The 21564-nt window shown below is 53.2% G+C and overlaps 2 protein-coding genes across 4 annotated transcripts; both read left to right on the forward strand.

Moving 5' to 3' along the window:
• The first annotated feature begins 1599 nt into the window (after positions 1-1599).
• On the forward strand, positions 1600-6011 carry POLR2G (RNA polymerase II subunit G). The gene is made up of 8 exons (XM_032413942.1): positions 1600-1802; positions 1936-2045; positions 3476-3635; positions 4194-4244; positions 4349-4414; positions 4510-4581; positions 4780-4813; positions 5033-6011. Exons 1-8 carry the CDS (start codon positions 1623-1625, stop codon positions 5044-5046), a joined length of 687 nt encoding a protein of 228 aa, XP_032269833.1. The 5' UTR covers positions 1600-1622; the 3' UTR covers positions 5047-6011.
• A 5034-nt stretch (positions 6012-11045) lies between these two features.
• TAF6L (TATA-box binding protein associated factor 6 like) lies at positions 11046-21492 on the forward strand. Of its 3 annotated transcripts, none has more exons than XM_032414184.1 (12): positions 11046-11127; positions 11874-11933; positions 13490-13649; positions 14109-14195; positions 15363-15513; positions 15655-15705; positions 16175-16269; positions 17495-17569; positions 17713-17933; positions 18237-18369; positions 20443-20571; positions 20704-21492. In XM_032414184.1, exons 2-12 carry the CDS (start codon positions 11926-11928, stop codon positions 21472-21474), a joined length of 1881 nt encoding a protein of 626 aa, XP_032270075.1. In that variant the 5' UTR covers positions 11046-11127; positions 11874-11925; the 3' UTR covers positions 21475-21492. The 3 variants fall into 3 exon arrangements, with proteins under 3 accessions (XP_032270075.1, XP_032270076.1, XP_032270077.1); XM_032414185.1 differs by lacking the exon at positions 11046-11127 and adding an exon at positions 11265-11342; XM_032414186.1 differs by lacking the exons at positions 11046-11127; positions 11874-11933 and adding an exon at positions 11949-11987.
• The last annotated feature ends 72 nt before the right edge of the window (positions 21493-21564 follow it).

The raw sequence follows: 21564 nt of genomic DNA on the forward strand, positions 1-21564 counted from the left end.
TGGAATTAGAGGGTATTATGCTAAGCGAAATAAGTCAACCAGAAAAAGATAATTATATCACTCATATGTGGAACTCAAGAAACAAAACAGAAGATCATAGGGGAAGAGAGGAAAAAATAAAACAAGACAAAATCAGACAGGGAGACAAACCAAAAGAGACTCTTAACTCTAGGAAACTGAGGGTTGCTGAAGGGGAGATGGGTGGGGGGATGGGGCTATTGGGTGACAGGCATTAAGGAGGGCACGTGATGTAATGAGTACTGGGTGTTATATAACACTGATGAGTCACTGACCTCTACCTCTTGAAACCAATAATACACTATATGTTAATTAATTAGATTTAAATAAAAAGCAAAACAAAACAAAAGTTGCCTTTGAGGGGAGGCTGGCTGGAAAAGAAGAGAAGTTAAGGACTGCTGGGGCCCATTCATCTGCTTCCTTGCCTGATTCTCCAAAGGGGATCCCCATGGAGTCTGAGTGGGAGACTGGTGGGCTCAGACATTCTAGGAAATGGGCAGTGTCAATGGCAACTGGTGTGTGACTGCTCTGAGGAAGCAGATGTCTCTGTTCTTGAAGGAGGGTGGGTCAGGCTCTTTTATTTACAACATAAAAAAACTTAGGCAACTGGGAGTTTGCTCAAGGCCACAGTATTGTCCTGGCTCTAGAACCCGCTGCCCTTGCTAAGCCTTTCTCATGGGTCTGTGTCTCATGATTTCTGCCTCTTTCTGTACCACCCTTTTATCAGTCAGGGTCTCAGCAGGGAACAGACTGTATGCTCACTCTGGTTAATTGAGGTGAGTTTAATAAAGGGACTGTCTACAAAAAAGTGGGCAGAGTTGAAGGAACAGACAAAGGCTCATCAGTTCTCTAAGCCCCTGGTGTGTGTGTTGGAGGGGAGTGGAAAGGGGGACCAGGAAGGAGTGCAGTGACCTGGTTTCTCACACAGGGAGGGAGTGCTGCCTTCTGGGCTCTGATTTTGGCTGCTTCATCTCCTAACTACCTGGGGGCAAGGAGTGGGGTATTCCATGTTTGTTGAACGAATCCTGCATGAAAATCTGGAATGCCCAAATATGCAAGAGTCTTGGGGTCAGACATCGTGAATTTGAATCCCGCCCTTGAGTGATCCTCAAGTGACCTCAACCCTCTGAGCCTGGGCCCTCATTGGTAAAGCTTGCCTGGTGGGGTTGCTGGAAAAAGACAGCTACTTCCTATGCTTAGCTATGTGAAAGCAGTCCTCAAATATTTGCTATACGAATGCACTCTGCTAAAGCGCTTTATTCCTGTTGTCTTTCATTAGCTAATTAATTCCATTTAAAAGTACTTATTTGGGATGCCTGGGTGGCTCAGTCGGTTAAGCGTCTGCCTTCGGCTCAGGTCATGATCCCAGGGTACTGGGATCGAGTCCTACATAGGGCTCCTTGCTCAGCAGGGAGCCTACTTCTCCCTCTGCCTGCCGCTCCCCATGCTTGTGCTCTCTCTCTCTGATAAATAAACAAATAAAAATTTTTAAAAACTACTTATTTATTGAGCATCCATTCTAGCCCTGGCACTGTTAAGAGTCTGGAGGTTGGACCCACTGGTGGGCGTGGCACAAGTGGGCGGGGCTCACGGATTTCCCGCCCATGACAGCGATGCCCAATTGGGTCTACGGAGGGCGCACAGTCCCGCCCACTTCGCTGGGGCAGGCCCGGAAGCAGGGTTGGGAAGGCTGTGCGTGTTTCCGGTTTGGCCGGAGGCCCGGCTGCCGAGGCTCGTCTGGGTTCCGGTGCTGTCGCGTCCCTGCTGGGAAGATGTTCTATCACGTAAGCGGAGCACGGGGTGGCGGCGAGGGCAGGGTTGAGAGGAGGAGCGAAGCGGGGCGCCGGGACGAGGAGTTGCTCTTGGCCCCGTGTCCGTCCCGCGTCTTGCTTGGTCTCCACCCCACTTTCCCCGCAGATCTCCCTGGAGCACGAGATCCTGCTGCACCCGCGCTACTTCGGCCCCAACCTGCTCAACACCGTAAAGCAGAAGCTCTTCACCGAGGTGGAGGGGACCTGCACCGGCAAGTGAGTGCCGCGCGCTTCGAGGCGCCCGATGCTTGCAGCCTCTCCCCAACTCCTACTCATCCCGCAAGGACCTGCCACCTACCCTGGGGAACCCTCCCACCTTCTCAGGCACCCCCCGCAGTCACTTGCTTCCTGCTTTGGGTTCCCGCGGCGCCCTCGGCAAAGCTGAATCGCAAGACTGCTTTACTTCAGCAGAGATTGGTCATTCATTTACTCCGCAAACATTTCTAAAGTTCCTGCTGTGTGCCAGGTTCTGTGTTGGGCCCTGGGAACAATGCAGGGAACGAGATAGAATGAGGCCAGCTCTCGTGGGGCTCACAGCCTAATCATTGTTCCTGTGTCTGTTCTCCCTGTTATTCTGGTTTTTTCCATCCCACATGAATGGCGTGGCACATCTCTGGGCTCTGCACACAACGGCCTCTCACATGGTGATGTGAATGAGCTGGGATGAGCCCGGGGCTATGGAGTACATGGGCCTCCCACATCCGAATAAGCACAGGCAGGGGCGCCTGGGTGGCTCAGTAGGTCAGGTGTCTGACCTCGGCTCAGGTCCTGATCTCAGGGTCCTGGAATTTAGCTGCACGTGGGGCTCCATGCTCAATGGGGAGTCTGTTTCTCCCTCTCCTCCTACCCCTGCTCGTGCTCTCAAATAAATAAAAAATAAAATCTTAGGGGCACCTGGGTGGCTCAGTCGTTAAGCGTCTGCCTTCGGCTCAGGTCATGATCCCAGGGTCCTGGGTTCGAGCCCCACGTCAGGTTCTCTGCTCGGCGGGAAGCCTGCTTCTCCCTCTCCCACTCCCCCTGCTTGTGTTCCCTCTCTCGCTGTGTCTCTCTCTGTCAAATAAATAAATTAAAAAAAAAAAAAGGCACATGCAAGTTCCTGAGCCTCATCTCATCCCGACAGAATCAAGACTGGGGACAGACCTGGGAATCTGTGTTTTAGTAAGTTCCTCTTAGGTGATTCTGAGGCATGCCCAAGATTGAGGTCTCTTGGCTCAAGGACTGCAGCCTCCTTGGACATTTATTGTGAAATTATGAGGGCAGCGTTTGGCATTATAGATACTGATTGGTGTCCTGTCTTCTCTCAGGCATTAAGTTCTGGGGGCAGGGGTGGTGCTCTCCCCTAATCCCCATGCTCACTGTCTTGTTGCATATGGTTTTAGAGGCTCTTGCCCACACATTGCTTTTCTTTCTTTTTTTTTAAATTTTTTTTTTTAGATTTTATTTATTTGAGAGAGAGAGACAGAGATAGTGAGATAGCACAAGTGGGGAGGAGAGGGAGAAGCAAGTTCCCCACAGAGCAGGGAGCCCGATGCGGGACTCGATCCCAGGACCCTGGGATCATGACCTGAGCCGAAGGCAGATGCTTAACCGACTGAGCCCCCCAGGCGCCCCACACAGTGCCTTTCTTTTCCCCATCCTCTTTACAGGTATGGCTTTGTAATTGCTGTCACCACCATTGACAATATTGGTGCTGGTGTGATCCAGCCAGGCCGAGGCTTTGTCCTTTATCCGGTTAAGTACAAGGCCATTGTTTTCCGGCCCTTTAAAGGGGAGGTCGTGGATGCTGTCGTCACTCAAGTCAACAAGGTGAGACCATACGTAGCGGAGGCAGTTGGGTGGCTGCTCAGAAGATGGGGGCTGGGTCCCGCCTGCTCTTGCTAACTCTGTGTCCTTGGCTAAGTCGCTTTGTACTTGAGTTTCCTCACCTGTCAAATGGTACAGTCACCTGAGCTGCCTCCCTCCGGGTCATGGAAGTCAGTGTGAGTAGTCAGCAATAGCAGCCTCCATTCGTTGAGTACTTACTGTGGGCCCGGTGTGGTGCAAAACCTCATGACGACTGAGGTGGGTGCTTTTCATCCCTTTTTATAGAAGCTTACGCTTGGAGAAGTTAAGTCTACTGGCCAAGGTCATGTGATCAACAGGTGTTCAAATTGTGGATGGACAGGTCCCAAGCCTTGGCCCTTGATTGCACTGAGTTTGCTTCACTTAAAATGAAATCTTGGCAGAAGAGAGACATGAAAGCAAATGATCCGACTCAGAGTGGTTTCAAAACATCAAGAATATTTTTGGGAATCAGATGAAGTTGGGAAGCTTAAAGGAGTTGGGGGATAAAAGACAAAGCAAAGTTATTCATTGTCCTCCTAGGTTGGGCTCTTCACAGAAATTGGACCTATGTCCTGCTTCATCTCTCGACATGTAAGTCTGGGTGTGCCGGGGGTGCTAAGGAGGAGAGGCGCCAGTCATGACCATCTCTGGAAGCACCCATGTAAAGCGCTGACCCAGTCTTGCTTTCCTTTCAGTCCATCCCATCAGAGATGGAGTTTGACCCCAACTCCAACCCACCGTGCTACAAGACAATGGACGAGGTGAGTGAGGAAGACCGTGAGAGGGAGGAAGAATGAGCCCTCCAAGGGATTTTTGGCTTGGGGGCTATCTGAGTATCCTGTTCCCTCTTCCCCAGGACATTGTGATTCAGCAGGACGATGAGATCCGCTTGAAGATTGTGGGGACTCGTGTGGACAAGAATGACATTGTGAGTCTCTTGCCTGCCTTCCTGCCTGTACCAGGCAAAGCTGGGAGCTGTTGATTTCTTACCACCCAGGGTTCCTGGGGATTTTGTGCTCTTCTGCCAGGAGGAGGGGATGGGTGGGCAGAAGGCCTGGGGCTAGGGGTTAGAGGCTAGTTCTGTGCTTGCTCAGGCTTTATTTCCTTTCTACTTTCCCTCCTGCAGTTTGCTATTGGCTCTCTGATGGACGATTACTTGGGTGAGTGCCTGATCATGCATCCAGGGTTGTTACCTGGAGAAGGGGTGTGTGGAGGCAGGGGGCGGATGTGGGACTTAATGGCCAAGTCGCAGATGAAGAAAACTCTCATGACTGTTTGCTTGGAAGATCCAGGACATGTGCTTCATGGGATGGGGAATGCCTGGGGATGGCTGCCCCAAGCTCTGAGCCTAACTGATGTGCTTTTCCTGTTTCCTGCAGGGCTTGTGAGCTGAGTGCCGGGGCCCCCTGCTCTGTTTGGTCCTTATCTAGGAGATGTGACGGTCACGCTCCTCATGTTGTCCAGAGGCCCAGTCTGGCTGCTGTAGGGAGGCAAAGAAGGTTCCTTGTCCCCAGAAGAACATCTGATTCTTCTTGCTGCTTAGCAGCCCCCCCCCCCAGACTTTTGACTGTGCATTCTAACCATAAAAGGTCCTTTTTCTCATGGAAGTGTTACCTTCTTTCTTTGGTAAGAACAACTCTTTCTTAGAAAAGGCTAGAGGCCCTTTGCTTGCTAGCCTCTCTTTTGGTGGCCTGATGCCTCAAGTGGCCTCAGCGACCCAGGGGATCTGACTAAACCCTTCTGCAGAGGGCTAAAGTTGACCTCGTTGAAGGGAAGGCACCAATGTTAGGTCTTTGGCTTCCAGCAAATGATTCTGCCTTTAGAGCCATTCCGAGTCCCAATCTATTGTCAGAGTATTCGCCCTTCCCTCACCCTTAAACATAACCAAGGGTATAGCTGGGCATGAGGGGAGACAAGATGGTTGGGTAGGGAGAGGGAAACAAGGATCGTAATGACCCAGACTATGGCATCCCAACGTAGCCCTTCCTAGGATGGCTCCACAAACAACAGAAGCCTTTATGTGCTAATCAGTCCCTAAGCTGAACTGAAAATGTGAGCAGCCTCAAAATGTCCTTAGGATGACACGGCCAAAATCCATGAAATGAACATAAGACTAAACAAACATGCTTCCCTCCCCCACAGTATGCTCACACTCTGCTTTTGTAATATAGTTTGTCTGCCTTGGAATGCCCTCTCCCAGCCTGTCTGCTTGTTGCCTGCTAATCTAGCAAGTCTCAGTCAATAATTCTCCTCCTCCTCCTCCTCCCTCTCCTCCTCCTCTTCCTCCTTTTTCAGCAGAGCTGTGTTGTAGAAAGCGTGGTATTTGGGTTGAAGCAGAACTGGGTTTCAGTCCTAGCTGGGTGACCTTATGTTTTCTCATTATGAAATGGGCATACAACCCTCTTTGAAGGCTTTATTTTTATTTATTTGTCAGAGAGAGAAAGCACAAGCAGGAGGAGCGGCAGGTAGAGGGAGAAACAGGCTCCCCACTGAGCAAGGAGCCTGATTCGGGACTTGATCCCAGGACCCTGGGATCATGACCTGAGCCCAAGGCAGACACTTAACCGACTGAGCCACCCAGGTGTCACCATACAACCCTCTTTGGATGGTTGCTGCTAGTGTGAGCTCACACGTGCAAGTGGCTTGCATAGAGTCTGGCCCATGATAGGCCTTCAACTGTTAATTGTGATGATTGTGATATAATGCATATAAAGCAGTGATTATCAGCTGGGGTGATTTTTGCCCCCAGGGGACATTTGGCAATGACGTTTTTGGGTTGTGACAACTGTGGATGGTATTGCCTTCTAGTGAGTAGAGGCCAGGGATGCTGCTAAACATCCTACAATATATAGGACGGTGCACCCCCCACCCCCCAACAAAGAATTATCTGGTAAGTTTGCCTCAATGCCGGCCGCCAGGACCTGTGGAGGAAGGGATGGGGCTTCGGGGACCCAGAGGGCGATGAAGACTTGCTACCCCAGTGCAGCACTCAGGCCCAACTCCCTCCTGTCTCATTCCTACCTTTCCATTTCCCCTCCTGTGAGTCCACGCTGCTTTAGGGCCCCACCTACACATGGACTGTTTGTGGCAAGCAAAATGTGCCTTATGTGCCTTATCCATGCTGTTCCCTCTGCCTGGAACGCCCTTCCAGCCTTTTTTTTTTTTGGCCAGGTTCACCCTTACTAACTGTTCCTAGCTCTGCCCAAGCATTTGCTGCCTCCAGGAAACCTTCCTGAAGCCCCAACTGCGCACCTGGGCGCCCCCAGCACCCTGTGCTTCCCCAGAGGACTGAACTCCCTCAGTGTTTCCATCTTCTCCACCACCTGGGAGCTCAGCTCCCAGCCCAGGCCAAGCCCAGGTGCGTGCTCGATAAATGTCTGAACAGATCCTAAGCCTTTGTCTTGCACCCCAAGGAAGCACCACCAATGTCCCGTGTGGCCAAGAGGGGCCTAGGGCGCTGGGCCCCAGTCTGTGTCGGAACTCCCCCCAGGACAAGGACCCAGAGCGGCCTCCCTCCACTCGCCCCCCCCCCCCCCCCCCGCCGGTTCCCCACCCCCAGGCTCCCCCAGCCCAGCCACCAGCTGAGCGCCCTAGCGGGCAGGACTGCAGACCCAGCCCCTGAGCCAGCTTCCCACACGGCCTCACTCCTGCCCGGCTTCGATATGATGCAGTTCTGGATACATTCTCATTTGAATAAAGAGGCTTCTGCTGCCAAAAGATAAACTTTCCAAAACTGGAAACAGACCTATAAAGTTCAAATTGCATAATAATAAAAAAAAAGAACTTTCTGGTCCCAAATGTCAATCATGCCAAAGTCCAGAGACCCTGATATGAAGCATCCAGAATAGTGGCTGGAACATGGTAAGAAAATGGCACTTGAATGTGGTTTCCTTCTCCTTGCCTTCACCACTCCTGGACAGATAGATCGAGGCTTTTCCATTCATACCTTAACAGTGTGTCACAAAATGTGGTTTTGGGGCGCCTGGGTGGCTCAGTTGGTTAAGCGACTGCCTTCGGCTCAGGTCATGATCCTGGAGTCCCTGGATCGAGTCCCGCATCGGGCTCCCTGCTCGGCGGGGAGTCTGCTTCTCCCTCTGACCCTCCCCCCTCTCATGTGCTTGCTCTCTCTCATTCTCTCTCAAATAAATAAATAAAATCTTTAAAAAAAAAAAAATGTGGTTTTGTTACTGTCTCCCATTTCTTTTTTTAACCCTTTTCTTTCTTTTTTTAAAGATTTTTATTTATTTGGGGCATCTGGGTGGCTCAGTCGGTTAAGCGTCTGCCTTTGGCTCAGGTCATGATCCCAGGGTTCTGGGATTGAGCCCCACATCGGGCTCCTTGCTTAGCAGGGAGCCTGCTTCTCCCCTGCCTGCCGCTCCCCCTGCTTGTGTTCCTGCTCTCTGTCTCTCTGTCTCTGTCTCTGTCTCTGTCTCTCTCTTGCTCTATGTGAAATAAATAAAAGATTTTTATTTATTTGACAGGGAGCACAAATGGGGAGAAGCAGGCAGAGGAAGAGGGAGAAGCAGGTTTCCCACTGAGTGGGGAGCCTGATGCAGGGCTCGAACCCAGTTCCCTGGGATCATGACCTGAGCCGAAGGCAGACGCTTAACCTGCTGAGCCACCCAGGTGCCCTCTCTCTCTCTCTCTTTTTTTTTTAAGACTAATTTATTTATTTTAGAGAGAGAGCATGAGTGGGAGGGGCAGAGGGAGAGAGAATCTCAGCAGACAGCTCACTGAGCGCAGAACCTGACGCAGGGCCCCATCTCATGACCCTGAGATCACAACCTGAGCTGACACCAAGAGTGGGACGCTTAACTGATTGTGGCACCCAGGCGCCCCTAACCTTCTCTTTTAAGTAATCTCTACGCCCACCGTGGGGCTTGAACTCAATGACCCGGAGATCAAGGGTCGCCTGCTCTACGGACTGAGCCCGCCAGGCGCCCCTCATTTTTCATTATGTAAAGTTTGTTATTTTATTGAGATAATTGTAGATTCACACGCATCCCTTTCATTTTTTTAATCTCCGGCTCTTGGCACTGGGCCAGGTTTTCCAAGTTTGTTGAATCGGGAACAGTTTCTGGGCTGGATTTGCAATGAATTTTCCCCACGAAAACCACATTATAGTTGTGCTACCACTTGGTCGTACTCTGAGTCGATCACCCGGGTTGTAGGGACTTCCGCCTAAGCTGTAAACACCATGTGTGTCACTGCGAGCAAAATTCCTCCCAAGTTCTCAGGTGGAACCACTCATCTGTAGATTGTGTGTGGGATAACCTGGAAGTAACACCAGGCCTAGAAAGGAAACAACTGATGGACGGAAGCAGCTCGTGGAACATGAGGACGTGGGTGGTGGTGAGGATGTGCGGTGTGGCACCCACGAAGAGGAGAGGCGCTGTGGGGGGAAGGGATCAAGTACGGATGGCCTGGAGATGGTTTGTAACTGAAAGTTACGGCCTCTTACAAAGGTCACAGGTAACAGGACTATCTGCCTGCTAATGCTAAATCTTTTACACACGGTACTGGATTGTTCACAACAATCAGTAGGTTCTGTTATCCCACTTGACAGTTGATAAAACAGGTTAGCACCTGAACTAGAATGCCTAAAGTCACACAGCTCGTGAGTGGTAGAGCTTCTGTTTTGTTTTTAAACTGTCCATCTGGCTCCAAAGCCATCATTAGCTCTTTTTGCCTGGCACTAGGTGGCTGGGGAGTGAGTGGGACCACTTTTATCTGTGGCCATGTGGGTCTCACTACTGTTTTCCTTGGCCCCTGCCTCCACCCGAGGTTGGGAGCAGATGGGCCCCAGATAGCTTGAATTCGGTTTCACTGTATTGCACAGGCCCCAGGGCCTTCCCCTGTTGTCTCCTGCTTCCAAGGTTGCCAATGGCTGTCCAGACTAATAACACCTCAGCAAGGAGATCTGACAGCAGCCCAGATCTTGCTAAGCTGACCTCAGACTCAGGACCTTGGAGGAGCCCCCACCCCTTCCCTTCATGCAGAGGCGGGCTGACACTCCAGTGTTCAAGCACAGTACTAAAAACTACTCCGAATGTCATTCTGAATAGAACTGGAAGAGACTCAGCAGGGTCATAGTCTCCTTAGGTGGTGTTGCCATGACAACCCAGCCACATCCATCTGGCTTTCCCAGCTCTGGCCTGGGAGGATCTTCTTTTCTAGAGGCAGCAGCATCTAACCCTGAGAGGGAGGAAGGGCGAGTATGTGTACATTCACGCTCCCCCGCGGAATACTCCTTTCTATAATGAATAGCCCATTGCAAACTACCTCATCTTGGATGAACATAAAGGAATTAATTCACTGTCTGCCTCTTGTTGTGTGAAAGAAGGTTCAACCACAACTCTGCCAAGGGCTTTCACGGACATTATCTCATTTAATCTACAGAATCCCGTGAGGTGGGTATTATTATCTCATTTTGTAGTTGGGTGAAAATGTGGTTAGGTAACTTGCTCCAAACCGGTGGCAGAATTTGAACCCAGGTTGGTCTGACTCCAAATACTGTCCTCAACTCACTAAATCCACTTGGTTCTGAATTGAGAACTGCCCAAGTTCGGGAAAGTGTGTGCACGTAAAATGGTCAAGGAAGTCTGCGAGGCAGGTGAGGGGTTATATTTCGCTTACTGAACAGGAATGAGAAAGATAGGAGGTAGGGTGTCAGAATGAGCAGGGCCCTGGAGTCTGCAGCTTGCACGTGAGTTTGGGCCAGTGGGAAGACCCTTCTGTCCGAAGAGAATACCCACTAGGAGCTCCATCCATCCGGCGGAAAAGAGAAGTGCAGGTGATGCTGGAGAGGTAAGCTGAGCCCCACCAAGCGGGCAAAGAAAACTCTGATTAGACATCAAAGTTGAAAGTTTCGCTGCAGGGGCGCCTGGGTGGCTCAGATGGTTAAGCGTCTGCCTTCCGCTCAGGTAATGATCCCAGGGTCCTGGGATCGAGTCCCGCATCGGGCTCCCTGCTCCTTGGGAGCCTGCTTCTCCCTCTGCCTCTCTCTCTCTCTCTGTCTCTACTGAATAAAGTGTTTAAAAAAAATAAAAATAAAAAATAAAGCTTCGCTGCAGTCGCGTAAACGCAAATGCCCTGAAACTCAGGAGCAGACAAGACCAAGGGAATAGGGACGCTTTCTTTGACAATACGCTTTCAAACAGACGCCAAACCATAGGTACCTACTCGCAAAACTCTCAAGAGCTGTTGCTTTAAGAAGCCCGACTCCTCGGCGTCACGTGACCCACATTGCGCCCAGATGCTTTTCAGCTCCTTCACAGAGGCCAATCGCTTGGCCGGAAGCCCCCAGGAGGGCGGGAACTTCGCAAAGCGCTCGCCGATTGGCTGTGCTCTTGGAGGGTGGGGCCTGGGCTCAGAGAGAGGGAATTAGGGTGAGCAGGGTAAGTGGGAGCTGCCGCCGCCGCCGCCGCCTCCACCGCCGTCTCGGTAGCCGCTTTCGCTGCGCCGGAGCCCTCAGGTGAGCAGGCCCGAGCAGGCCCGAGGACTCTCCGTCCCGCTGTGGGCCGCGCACTCACTGGTCTTAGGGCCGACTCCGCTGGGGGCCCGCCCCCTTCGCTGACCACGTGACCCAAGTTCGGTAACCCCTGACCTCCTCCACCCCACCCCGCCACTTCTGGATCTGGGATGAAGCGAGGCGGGGTGGGAGGATGCGCGCCCCCGAGGCCGGTGGCGGTCAGTTCCCACGCTCTTTACCAGTGTGGCTAGTGGCTGAGGGTGCAGGGAGGAGGTTGAGGAGGGGAAGACCTTGGTCAGAGCCCGGACTTTGTGGGTCTTCATGTGGGCACACAGTAAGGAAACTCCCTCCGCGCTTTCCGCGTGGGCAGGACTTCATGCTCCCATTTTACAGACGGGGAAACAGAAACTTCAGAATTATCCGTTGGCGGGTCTCCAACGCCAAGAATCCGGGCTGGGAATCCAGGCCTTGTTCCCCACACAGCCCGCCACTCCTGATGATCAGGAACCAGAGTTGAGCCCTTGCTCCCTACTTAGTGCTCGCTGGGTGATCTTGGACAAGTCACTGAACGTTTAACCTCTCTGAGCTTTGATTTCCTTGGCTGTGAAATAGACGCAGTACTTACATAATACCTATCTCATTGTTAATGAGGATAGAATGAAGTATAAGCCATATAAAGCACTTAGCTCTGTGCCTCAGGCGTTGCATGTGCTTAGAAAAAAATAGCTATTCTTTATTCGTTTTTGCAGCAAGTGTTCATTGAGGGCGTATTATGTGCTGACACTGTGCCCGACGCTGGGGATGCAAAGGTGAGCAAACAGGCATGATCCTAGCTGGTGTGGAGCTTACAATCTAGTGGGGAGGTAGGTGTTAATCACAAAGTTACACAGATATATAATTACAAGCTGTGATAATTACTTTGAAGGCAAAGTACCGGGACACTGTGGAGGTCTGAGAAGACTTCCCTGAGCAAGTGACATTGAACTGAGATCTGAAGGAGCCGCTAGGAGTCCATTAGACAAAGAGATTGGGGGTAGAGGAAGAGGAGAGTGTTTCAAGTAGAGCAAACAGTGTATGAACGTCCTGATAGCAGGTGTTTTGGGGGAAATGGAAAGAGGCCATGGTGGGAATGCAGAACACAAGAGGGAAAGAGGTGTTGCGGAAGTCAGTGGACATGCACGACCTGGGAACCAGGTTTGTTCTTTATTCCAGAGCCATGTGGAGCCACTGGGAGGAATGCGGGAGGCCGGGTTAGGATGCCCGTTGGATCTAGGGACCCTGAGATCACTGGTGACCCAGTGAGCCCCGCCAGAGAGGAGTAGTGGGGCAGACCCTGGGTGGGTCACCCTGGAACTGGGGCCTTGCTGCCCGTGGTGCTGATGCCTCAGTTTGGCCCTTGTGGGCCTGCCTTCTAATTGTGGTGTAAGTTGTCGGAGTCCTTCATCGGCCTCTGTTTTTGTTGGATTCTTATTCTGCCATATCCTGTGAACGGAAAAGGCCTCGCAGCCAAGCTGGGAAAGACGGGGCACATGGGCAGAAAGCCCAGCCGCTAAAAGCCTGACAGTCCCCAGTGGCATACGGGCAGGAAGACCATACAGGGCAGCCTGGATTTGCCTTAGCAAAGGGGAGGGGGTGGGGGCTTGGGGTAGAGGGGGAGGCCGACCAGCCTGAGCGCTGGTGGTGGTGCACAAGGCAGGCTGGAAGACACTAGGCTGGTCTTACTGGGAGGAGGGATCGGCTTGAACAGCTCTGGGGATTTGGGACCAAACACAGAATGTCAAGCTGGGGGGTTTAGAGTTTCTTTTAGAACCAGTGGGTAGGACTGAAGGTTTTCGAGCAAGGGAGAAGTACTGTTTTCATCAAGCTTTAATAGGTCGTGGTCGTAGCAAGAATCAGGAGGAAGAAGACACGAAGTTTTTACTTGTAACTGACCATGGTTCCATCTTCCATCATCCATTTGGGTGGCGTTCTAGTCCCTGGCTTTCTCCTGCCCCAGCTCATTTTGTCCTCACAGCAACCCTGCGAGTTACGGAGGGCGGGGGCGATTGCCTGTGTTTCACAGGTTGGGACACCAGGGCTCAGGCTGACGAGGACCTCGGCCACATTCACTCAGGATGTGGTAGGGCACGGCTGGGGCCCCGTTCTGTGAACTCCCCAAGGCTACGTCCTTTCGCAGGCAGCACTCCTGTCTGACCCAGCTCGTCTGTTTCTTGCGCTTCGCCTCAGACACGCAGAGCCTCTGCGGCTCCTTGTTCGGGGATTCTGGAGCAAGAGCAGCGAGCCTGGCTCAGAAGGCCTTGAGTCAGGCTCCTGGGCTCGGAGGGGGCCTGCGGGGGCCTCTCAAACCTTCTCTCCTGGCTCCCAGCTCCGTCGGGGCCATGTCCGAGCGAGAGGAGCGGCGGTTCGTGGAGATCCCTCGGGAGTCGGTCCGGCTCATGGCGGAGAGCACGGGCCTGGAGCTGAGCGATGAGGTGGCGGCCCTGCTCGCGGAGGATGTGTGCTACCGGCTCAGAGAGGCCACCCAGGTCCGCTTCCCCTTCGCTCCCGGCACCCTCCCAACTCTCCTTGTCCCTCCCGGTGGCTACCCCCTCCCGCAGGGATGTATTAAACAGGTATGTGGCCCGCCCCTACTCTGTGCTTTGAGGGAACGCAGCGGAGGCAGTCCCTGCCCTCTCCAGTTCCCCTTTGAGCCAGCGGGGCTTCTGGGCAAACAGAGTGCTGGCTGAGCATTGCCTCACGTGCCCATCTTGTGAACAGCCCTGCCGGGCAGGCCAGGCCCCATTCATATTCACATTCTGCATGTGAGCAGCTGGGTCACAGAGAGGGAACATTACATCGAGGGCTGTTTGCACAAGACCAGCGCTGGATTCCAGGCTTTCTGGTCTCCGTTCTGGTGTCCTTTTTGTCTCCTGGCTATCTCTCTTCCCTGGGGGAGCTCTACACCCCCTTCTTCCTGTCCGCTGACTTTGTTTCTCCCCTCCCAGAATAGCTCTCAATTCATGAAACACACCAAACGGCGGAAGCTGACCGTCGAGGATTTCAACAGGGCTCTCCGATGGAGCAGTGTGGAGGTGAGTGGAGCACAGGCTTCGGAGGCCTCGGCTGGCACGATCCACCTCCGTGCCCAGCTCGGGGCTGGCACCGCAGAGAGAGACATGAAGACCAAATATGCACATAAGGTGGCCGTGGCCACCACAGGATAGGTGCTGGGGGGCCCGGAGGTTAGGGAAGCCTTCTTGGAAGAGCTGGGACTGGAGGCAGGCTTTGAACGGAGGCTTGCATTAGACTAAGCCAAGAGGGGAAGGGGGGGGACATTCTGGGTAAAGGAGGAGGCTGGGCACAAATGTGGGTATTAAAATGTTCTGCATAGTTGTTGTGGGGCAGGGACTTGAGGGAAGAAGGTCATGTTTATTTTTTTATTTTTTTATTTTTTAAAGATTTTATTTATTTATTTGAGAGAGAGAGAATGAAAGACAGCACATGAGAGGGGGGAGGTTCAGAGGGAGAAACAGACTCCCTGCCGAGCAGGGAGCCCGATGCGGGACTCGATCCAGGGACTCCAGGATCATGACCTGAGCCGAAGGCAGTCGCTTAACGAACTGAGCCACCCAGGCGCCCAGAAGGTCATGTTTAGAAGAGAGTAGTGTTGGGGCACCTGGCTGGCTCACTCAGTACAGCACATGACTCCTAATCTCAGGGTTGTGAGTTTGAGCCCCATGTTGGGCATGAAGCCTACTTAAAAAAAAGAAAAAAGAGGGCGCCTGGGTGGCTCAGATGGTTAAGCGTCTGCCTTTGGCTCAGGTCATGATCCCAGGGGCCTGGGATCGAGCCCCGCATCGGGCTCCCTGCTCAGTGCAGAGCCTGCTTCTCCCTCTCCCTCTGCCACTCCTTCTGCTTGTGCTCTTCTGTCTATCTCTGTCAAATAAATAAATAAAATCTTTATAAAAAAAAAAAGAAAAAAGAGAGTCGTGTTTTCAAAGTAGGGTGAGTATGAGGACTGGCGGCATAGGGGTGTGGGGCTCAGCCCGTACGAATCAGGGAGGAGGGACCACGTTCTACTCCCTGACCCAGTGAGCGCTGGATGCTCCAGCCAGATTCCCAGCGGTAGGCTCGAGGCCTCCCACATCTCCCCATTCTCGGGACTTTTGGACTTGCCTCACGTGTAGACCCCCTGCCCTGGTTGGTAGAACGCCTCTCCCGCCGTGGATTCAGCATGCTCTCTGCTCCTCTCTGCTCAGGCCGTGTGTGGTTATGGATCCCAGGAGGCGCTGCCCCTACGCCCTGCCAGAGAGGGTGAGCTTTACTTTCCTGAGGACCGAGAGGTGAACCTGGTGGAGCTGGCCCTGGCCACCAACATCCCTAAAGGTTGTGCCGAGACAGCTGTGAGAGGTAGGGCCAGGGACACAAATGGGGTTGTCAGAGGAGGGGTGATGGGCTGGCTGGTGGATGGAGCAGGACCCGGGGGGGTGGGGGGCTGTTGCTCTCACAGGCAGAACCCCAGGCTGACCCAGCCCTCTGCTCTGGTTCTAGTTCATGTCTCCTACCTAGATGGCAAAGGGAACCTGGCCCCACAAGGATCAGGTAAGGGGCTCTGAACTTCCCCTTGGGAATGGTGGGGGTGCCCCTGTACCTCTGATTGTTCATCTGACAAGTATTTACCGATGCCCGGTTCTGAGTGGCACCGTCCCTGCCCAGAGGGCTCGGATTTGGAGATAGGAGCCCAGACCTGGAACCAGTCATGATGCGGGGTGTTGGATGCTAGCACAGAAGTCTGGGCAGCTGGGGTCCCTGGGATTGAGGACGAGCAGGAATCTGCCTAGCGGAGGACGGGTGGGAGGCAGAGTAGAGAGCACGGAGGTGTGAAAAGCCTCCAAGGTCAGGGCCGAGCAGGCTGCTCCGAGGAGCTGGTGACTATGTGCTCTGGGAGTCCTGTCTGAAAAGGCTTCTGGTGGGGAGGGTGGAGGGTAGGGGGGTGAGGGAGAGCAGGCCGGGGAGGCCGGGAGAGGGCTGGGCTCTCCACCCTGACCACCTCCTGCCCATCCCCGCACAGTGCCCAGCGCTGTGTCTTCGCTGACTGATGACCTTCTCAAGTACTACCAGCAAGTGACCCGGGCTGTGCTGGGGGACGACCCACAGCTGATGAAGGTGAGCCAGTGGGGCACAAAGTCCAGCTTTCAAGTTCCCCGAAACTCTTTCAGATGCCTGCTTCCTGTCCACTCCACACCACCCGGCTGATGCGGCTGGAAGCTGCTGCCAGTGGGGATGTTGTGCTCGGAGGCTGGCCCTCCTCCGGGGCTGACTCCTCTTCCCACTCTAGCAGGAACCTCGTTCTCCGGGGAACGGGCAACTCAGCAGGGCCATTTTGGGGGCTCATGTGGTCAGTACCCCCCCTTTAATTCCAGAGTCTACTCTTTAGCGTGTATATTAACCTGCGGCCACGGGGGTGGGTGGGGGGCAGCCACCTGGCAGCTTGCATTTGCCTGGACGTGAGAGGGAGAGAAAGGAAGTAGAGGCAGCCAGGTCAGGGTGCCTGGCTGCCCGGGTCTGAGACTCCGCCCCCCTCTGGGACTCCGCGGGGCCTGCCGGACGCGACCTGTCCAGAATGAGGGCAGCGCTGATTTGCGGTCTGCTCAAGCATGAGGTCTCTCCTGGAGGGCTTACCTTCTCCACTCCTCCACGTGTCTGGCTGTCGCTGCCACTCTCCCGGCAAAACTGGGAATGTCCCTCCCGTACAGGCCTGCCTTAGGAGCATGGCTCCGGTCCCCAGGCCCAGGGCAGATGGCTGGACGCAGGGCCTGGGAGCTGAGCTCCTTCCTCGCCAGCCTGTTGCCCGCAGCACCTGAGCACAGGAGCTTTATCCAGAGGCGTTTGGAGGTCACAGCGGAGATTCAGGGCTAAGACGGTTTTTCTCATTTACTTAACTCTCTTTTTTTCTGCTTATAAAAGTAATACCAGCATGTTCATTATAGAAGGATTGTAAAGTAAAAACATACAAGCTGGAAAGTGAGTCTCCAATGGAAACAACTTACCTTTTTTTTTTTTTTAATGTTTTAACTGTGGTTACTCTAGAATAAAGCAAAGTGGTATTACAGTAAACATCTGGTTTTAGAACAGCTGCTTCTCTCAGTTAAAAACGTGTGGGGCATCTCGGGTGTATTCAGTTTCGTGTTGCCACAGACAGGGCTGGGAGTGGGTGTGTGTGTGAGTGGGTATTTCTTACAGTGGGTTAAATTTATAGAAGTACAGTTGCTGAATCAAAGAGTGTGAACGTGTACAATTTTACTACAGAAGTACTCAGGCATCCTTTAAAAAATGTCCGTTTCTCCTTGGGGCTGGTGGACCCAGTGCAGTCTGGCTGCTTCCTTTTCAGATTGCTCTCCAGGACCTGCAGACTAACTCCAAGATCGCGGCCCTCCTGCCGTACTTTGTCTATGTGGTCAGTGGGGTGAGTGACCAGGCTGGGGCAGGGGAGGAGGTTCTGCGGGGACACGACCCAGCACCGGGTAGGGCTGGGGGCAGGTGCCAGCAGAGCGGCAGGCTCCTGCCCGCCCCCCCCGTGTGCCCCTCAGCCAGCGCCCGTGCAAACAGGTGAAGTCCGTCAGCCACGACCTGGAGCAGCTGCATCGGCTCTTGCAAGTGGCCCGGAGCCTGGTTCGGAACCCACACCTGTGCCTGGGGCCCTACGTCCGCTCCCTGGTCGGCAGCGTCCTCTACTGCGTCCTGGAGCCCCTGGCGGCCTCCATCAACCCTCTGAATGACCACTGGACTCTCCGGGATGGCGCTGCCCTCCTGCTCAGCCACATCTTCTGGTAGCCACTGGGCCTGGCCCAGCAAAGGCTGGGGCTGCCGCAGCGCGGAGGGGCTCGTGGTCCGGGGCGGGGGGTCGTGTTTGGCTGCGAGGCCCTGTGTTGCGAGGTCAGGGAGCCTCTTCCCATTTAGAGCTTCCCGGTCGCCGCGCTGTGGCACCCCGGGATTTTATAAAGGGATGGCGCGACCCTGTTGGCTGACCCCAGGGCGCCAAAGGCCGCCGCGTGCTCCGCGTGCTCTGCCTGGAGTCAGATGGGGCGGCCCCGTGCTCCGTTCTCCTCTCTGACTGACTGCTGCCCCCGTAGGACCCACGGGGACCTCGTGAGCGGCCTCTATCAGCAGATCCTGCTCTCCCTGCAGAAGGTCTTGGCAGACCCTGTGCGGCCTCTCTGCTCTCACTACGGGGCTGTGGTGGGGCTGCACGCCCTTGGCTGGAAGGTGAGGACCCTGGCCTTTCCCACAGGCAGGGCCATAAGAGCTCCCATTTGTAATTAGAAAAACAGTGTTTGTGTGTCTTTTCTCACAAAAATGGTCTGTGCTTGCTGCTGCCGTGTATGGAGTTCTTGCCTGAGGCCAGGCTAGTTGATAGCGTTACTGTGTATCAATGTCTTATCCTTTCAAAAATTAAGATACTAATATATCCCCACTTCAAAAATTCCTGCCCGTACTATGTTAGTCATGTTAAGGAACTATCCCTCAATTCTTCTTGTATTATTTTTTTTAAGCTTATTTATTTTTAGTGATCTTTATATCCACCATGGGGCTCGAATTCACGACCCGAAGATCAAGAGTTGCACACCCTACCCACGGAGCCAGCCACGTGCCTCATTCTTTTGGGCTTTTTTTTTTTTTTTTTTAAAGGTTTTATTTATTTATTTGACAGAGAGAGACACAGCGAGAGAGGGAACACAAGCAGGGGGAGTGGGAGAGGGAGAAGCAGGCTTCCCGCGGAGCAGGGAACCCGATGCGGGGCTCGATCCCAGGACCCTGGGATCAGGACCTGAGCTGAAGGCAGACACTTAACGACTGAGCCACCCAGGCGCCCCTCTTTTGGGCTTTTAATGTAGATCATATGGTACAAATAATGACGGCTTTATTTCATCTTTTCTAAACCCAATGCCTTTAATTTCTTTTTATTTTTCTAATATCATTTTACATGTGATGGTAAGGGGCATCCTTGTGTCATTTCTAATAAGAGAAGTGCTAATAACGTTCCCACTTATACTGATGTTTACCTTGTGTTTATTGATATCCTTTCTCAGATTAAGATTACTTCATATTGTTTTATACTCTTGGTTTTATTATTTATGTTGAATTTTTATCAAATGCTTTTTCAGTAGCTTTTGAATTGATCCTAAGGTTTTTCTGCTTTTATCTGTTAATGTGATTAATTGTATTTATGGATTTTTAAAAAGATTTTATTTATTTAGAGAGAGCATTTTCACACTTGAGAGCGGGGCAGAGGGAGGGGATGGGAGAGGGATAAGCACTCAAGCAGACTGTGCATTGCATGACCCCAAGATCACCACCTGAGCCAAGTGGAAACCAAGAGCCCAACTGACTGAGCCACCTAGGTGCCCGTATTTATGGGTTTTTAATAGTAAACCATCATTACATTTCTGTGTATAGACTCAAATAAGCTATAGTATAGACTTTAAAAAATCTAAATCTTTTATTGGAATATAAGGCATTTTTTGTATACTATTGGGTTTACTAAATTTTAAAAGATTTTTCTATATTCACGAATGAAATCAATCATAAGTTTCTTCTCATGTACTGTCCTTGTAGAGTTTTAGTATCCGGGTTATATTGGCCTTAGAGACTGAGGTAGGGTGGGAGCACTTCTTTCTCGTTTGTTTTTGTGAGACTGAGATGCTCTTTTCCTTGAATATCTGTAGACTGTCTTTGTAAATTTTAGCAAAGTGTTTTATTTGTGGTTGGTTAGCTACTATGGTTAGAGAATATAAGTTTTTATAGCTGAGTCAGCAGTAAGTTGTATTTCTCTAGGAACTCACCCATTTGTTAACATTTTCAGATCCGTAGGCTGTGGATGACCAACGGCGTAACAGAGGTCACCTCCTCTGTGAAGTCTTAATTGCTTTCCCGAAATTAATCACAGGATTTAAAATCTGATACATAATCAGAGACCAGGTCTCTGATCAGTTGTTTGTTTACATCTCAGCGAGAATACTTGCCTACTGACCATATAGGGTAGCAGTTGGCAAATTAAATGTGTCTGTTGTTAGCAATGGGCATTACTTATATATACCCTCTTAGCCTCTGTCCTACAGGTCAGTGATAGTTGGGTCACTTTATACTGTTTTTGTACCTGACCTTTATTCCCAGTGCTTAGCAAAGGCTTGGGCATACAGTGGGTTCCAAATAAATGCTGGCTGAATATGCCAAGCTAATTTCGTATCGGAGATAAAAGTAGGTCTTTCATGGGAAAGGGTACTTGAGAGGCAGTAAGCAACAAAGAGGTGCTTACTGCCTGCCTTCTCTCCCTTCCAGGCAGTGGAACGCGTCCTGTACCCACACCTGTCCACTTACTGGACCAATCTGCAGGCTGTGCTAGATGATTATTCCGTCTCTAACGCCCAGGTTAAAGCAGATGGGCACAAGGTTTATGGAGCCATTCTGGTGAGTGCCTGCGCCTTCCAGCCTCCCTTCTTCCCTGCTTGAGCTCAGCAGCTCACCTGCCTTACTCTGGAAAACTTGATGGGCCCAGGTTCCTCCTAGTTCTTGCCTATCCTGGTCCCTCTGCTCTTGCAGGTGGCCGTAGAGCGACTGCTGAAGATGAAGGCCCAGGCGGCAGAGCCCAACAAGGGGGGCCCAAGCGGCAGGGGGTGCCGGCGCTCCGACGACCTGCCCTGGGACAGCCTTCTTCTGCAGGAGTCTCCCTCCGGGGGCAGCGCGGAGCCAGGCTTTGGGTCTGTCCTCCCGCTGCCACCAGGAGGCGCGGGGCCGGAGGACCCTTCCCCATCGGTGACCCTGGCGGACATCTACCGGGAGCTGTACGCCTTCTTCGGGGACAGCCTGGCCACCCGCTTTGGCACGGGTCAGCCCGCGCCCACCACTCCGCGGCCGCCCGGGGACAAGAAGGAGCCGGCGGCCGCCCCGGACTCGGTGCGGAAGATGCCGCAGCTGACGGCCAACGCCATGGTCAGCCCCCAGGGCGACGAGAGCCCCCGCGGCGGCGGCCCCGCGGCGGCCTCTGCGCCCGCCGCCTCCGAGAGCCGGCCGCTGCCGCGCGTGCACCGGGCGCGGGGGGCGCCCCGGCAGCAGGGGCCCGGCGCCGGCACTCGCGACGTCTTCCAGAAGAGCCGCTTCGCCCCGCGCGGCGCCCCCCACTTCCGCTTTATTATTGCCGGGCGGCAGGCCGGGAGGCGGTGCCGCGGGCGCCTCTTCCAGACCGCCTTCCCCGCGCCGTACGGGCCCAGCCCGGCCTCCCGCTACGTGCAGAAGCTGCCCATGATCGGCCGCACCGGCCGGCCGGCCCGCCGCTGGGCGCTCTCGGACTACTCGCTGTACCTGCCGCTCTGAACGGCGCTTCCCTGCGTCCTTCCCCCCCCACCCCGCCCCCCGCCTCTGTAAATAAAGCCCCGTGTCGGAAGTGACGTCTCCGCGCTCGTG

Source organism: Phoca vitulina, unplaced genomic scaffold (genome assembly GCF_004348235.1).
Source record: "Phoca vitulina isolate PV1807 unplaced genomic scaffold, GSC_HSeal_1.0 scaffold16, whole genome shotgun sequence".
Lineage (NCBI taxonomy): Eukaryota > Metazoa > Chordata > Mammalia > Carnivora > Phocidae > Phoca > Phoca vitulina.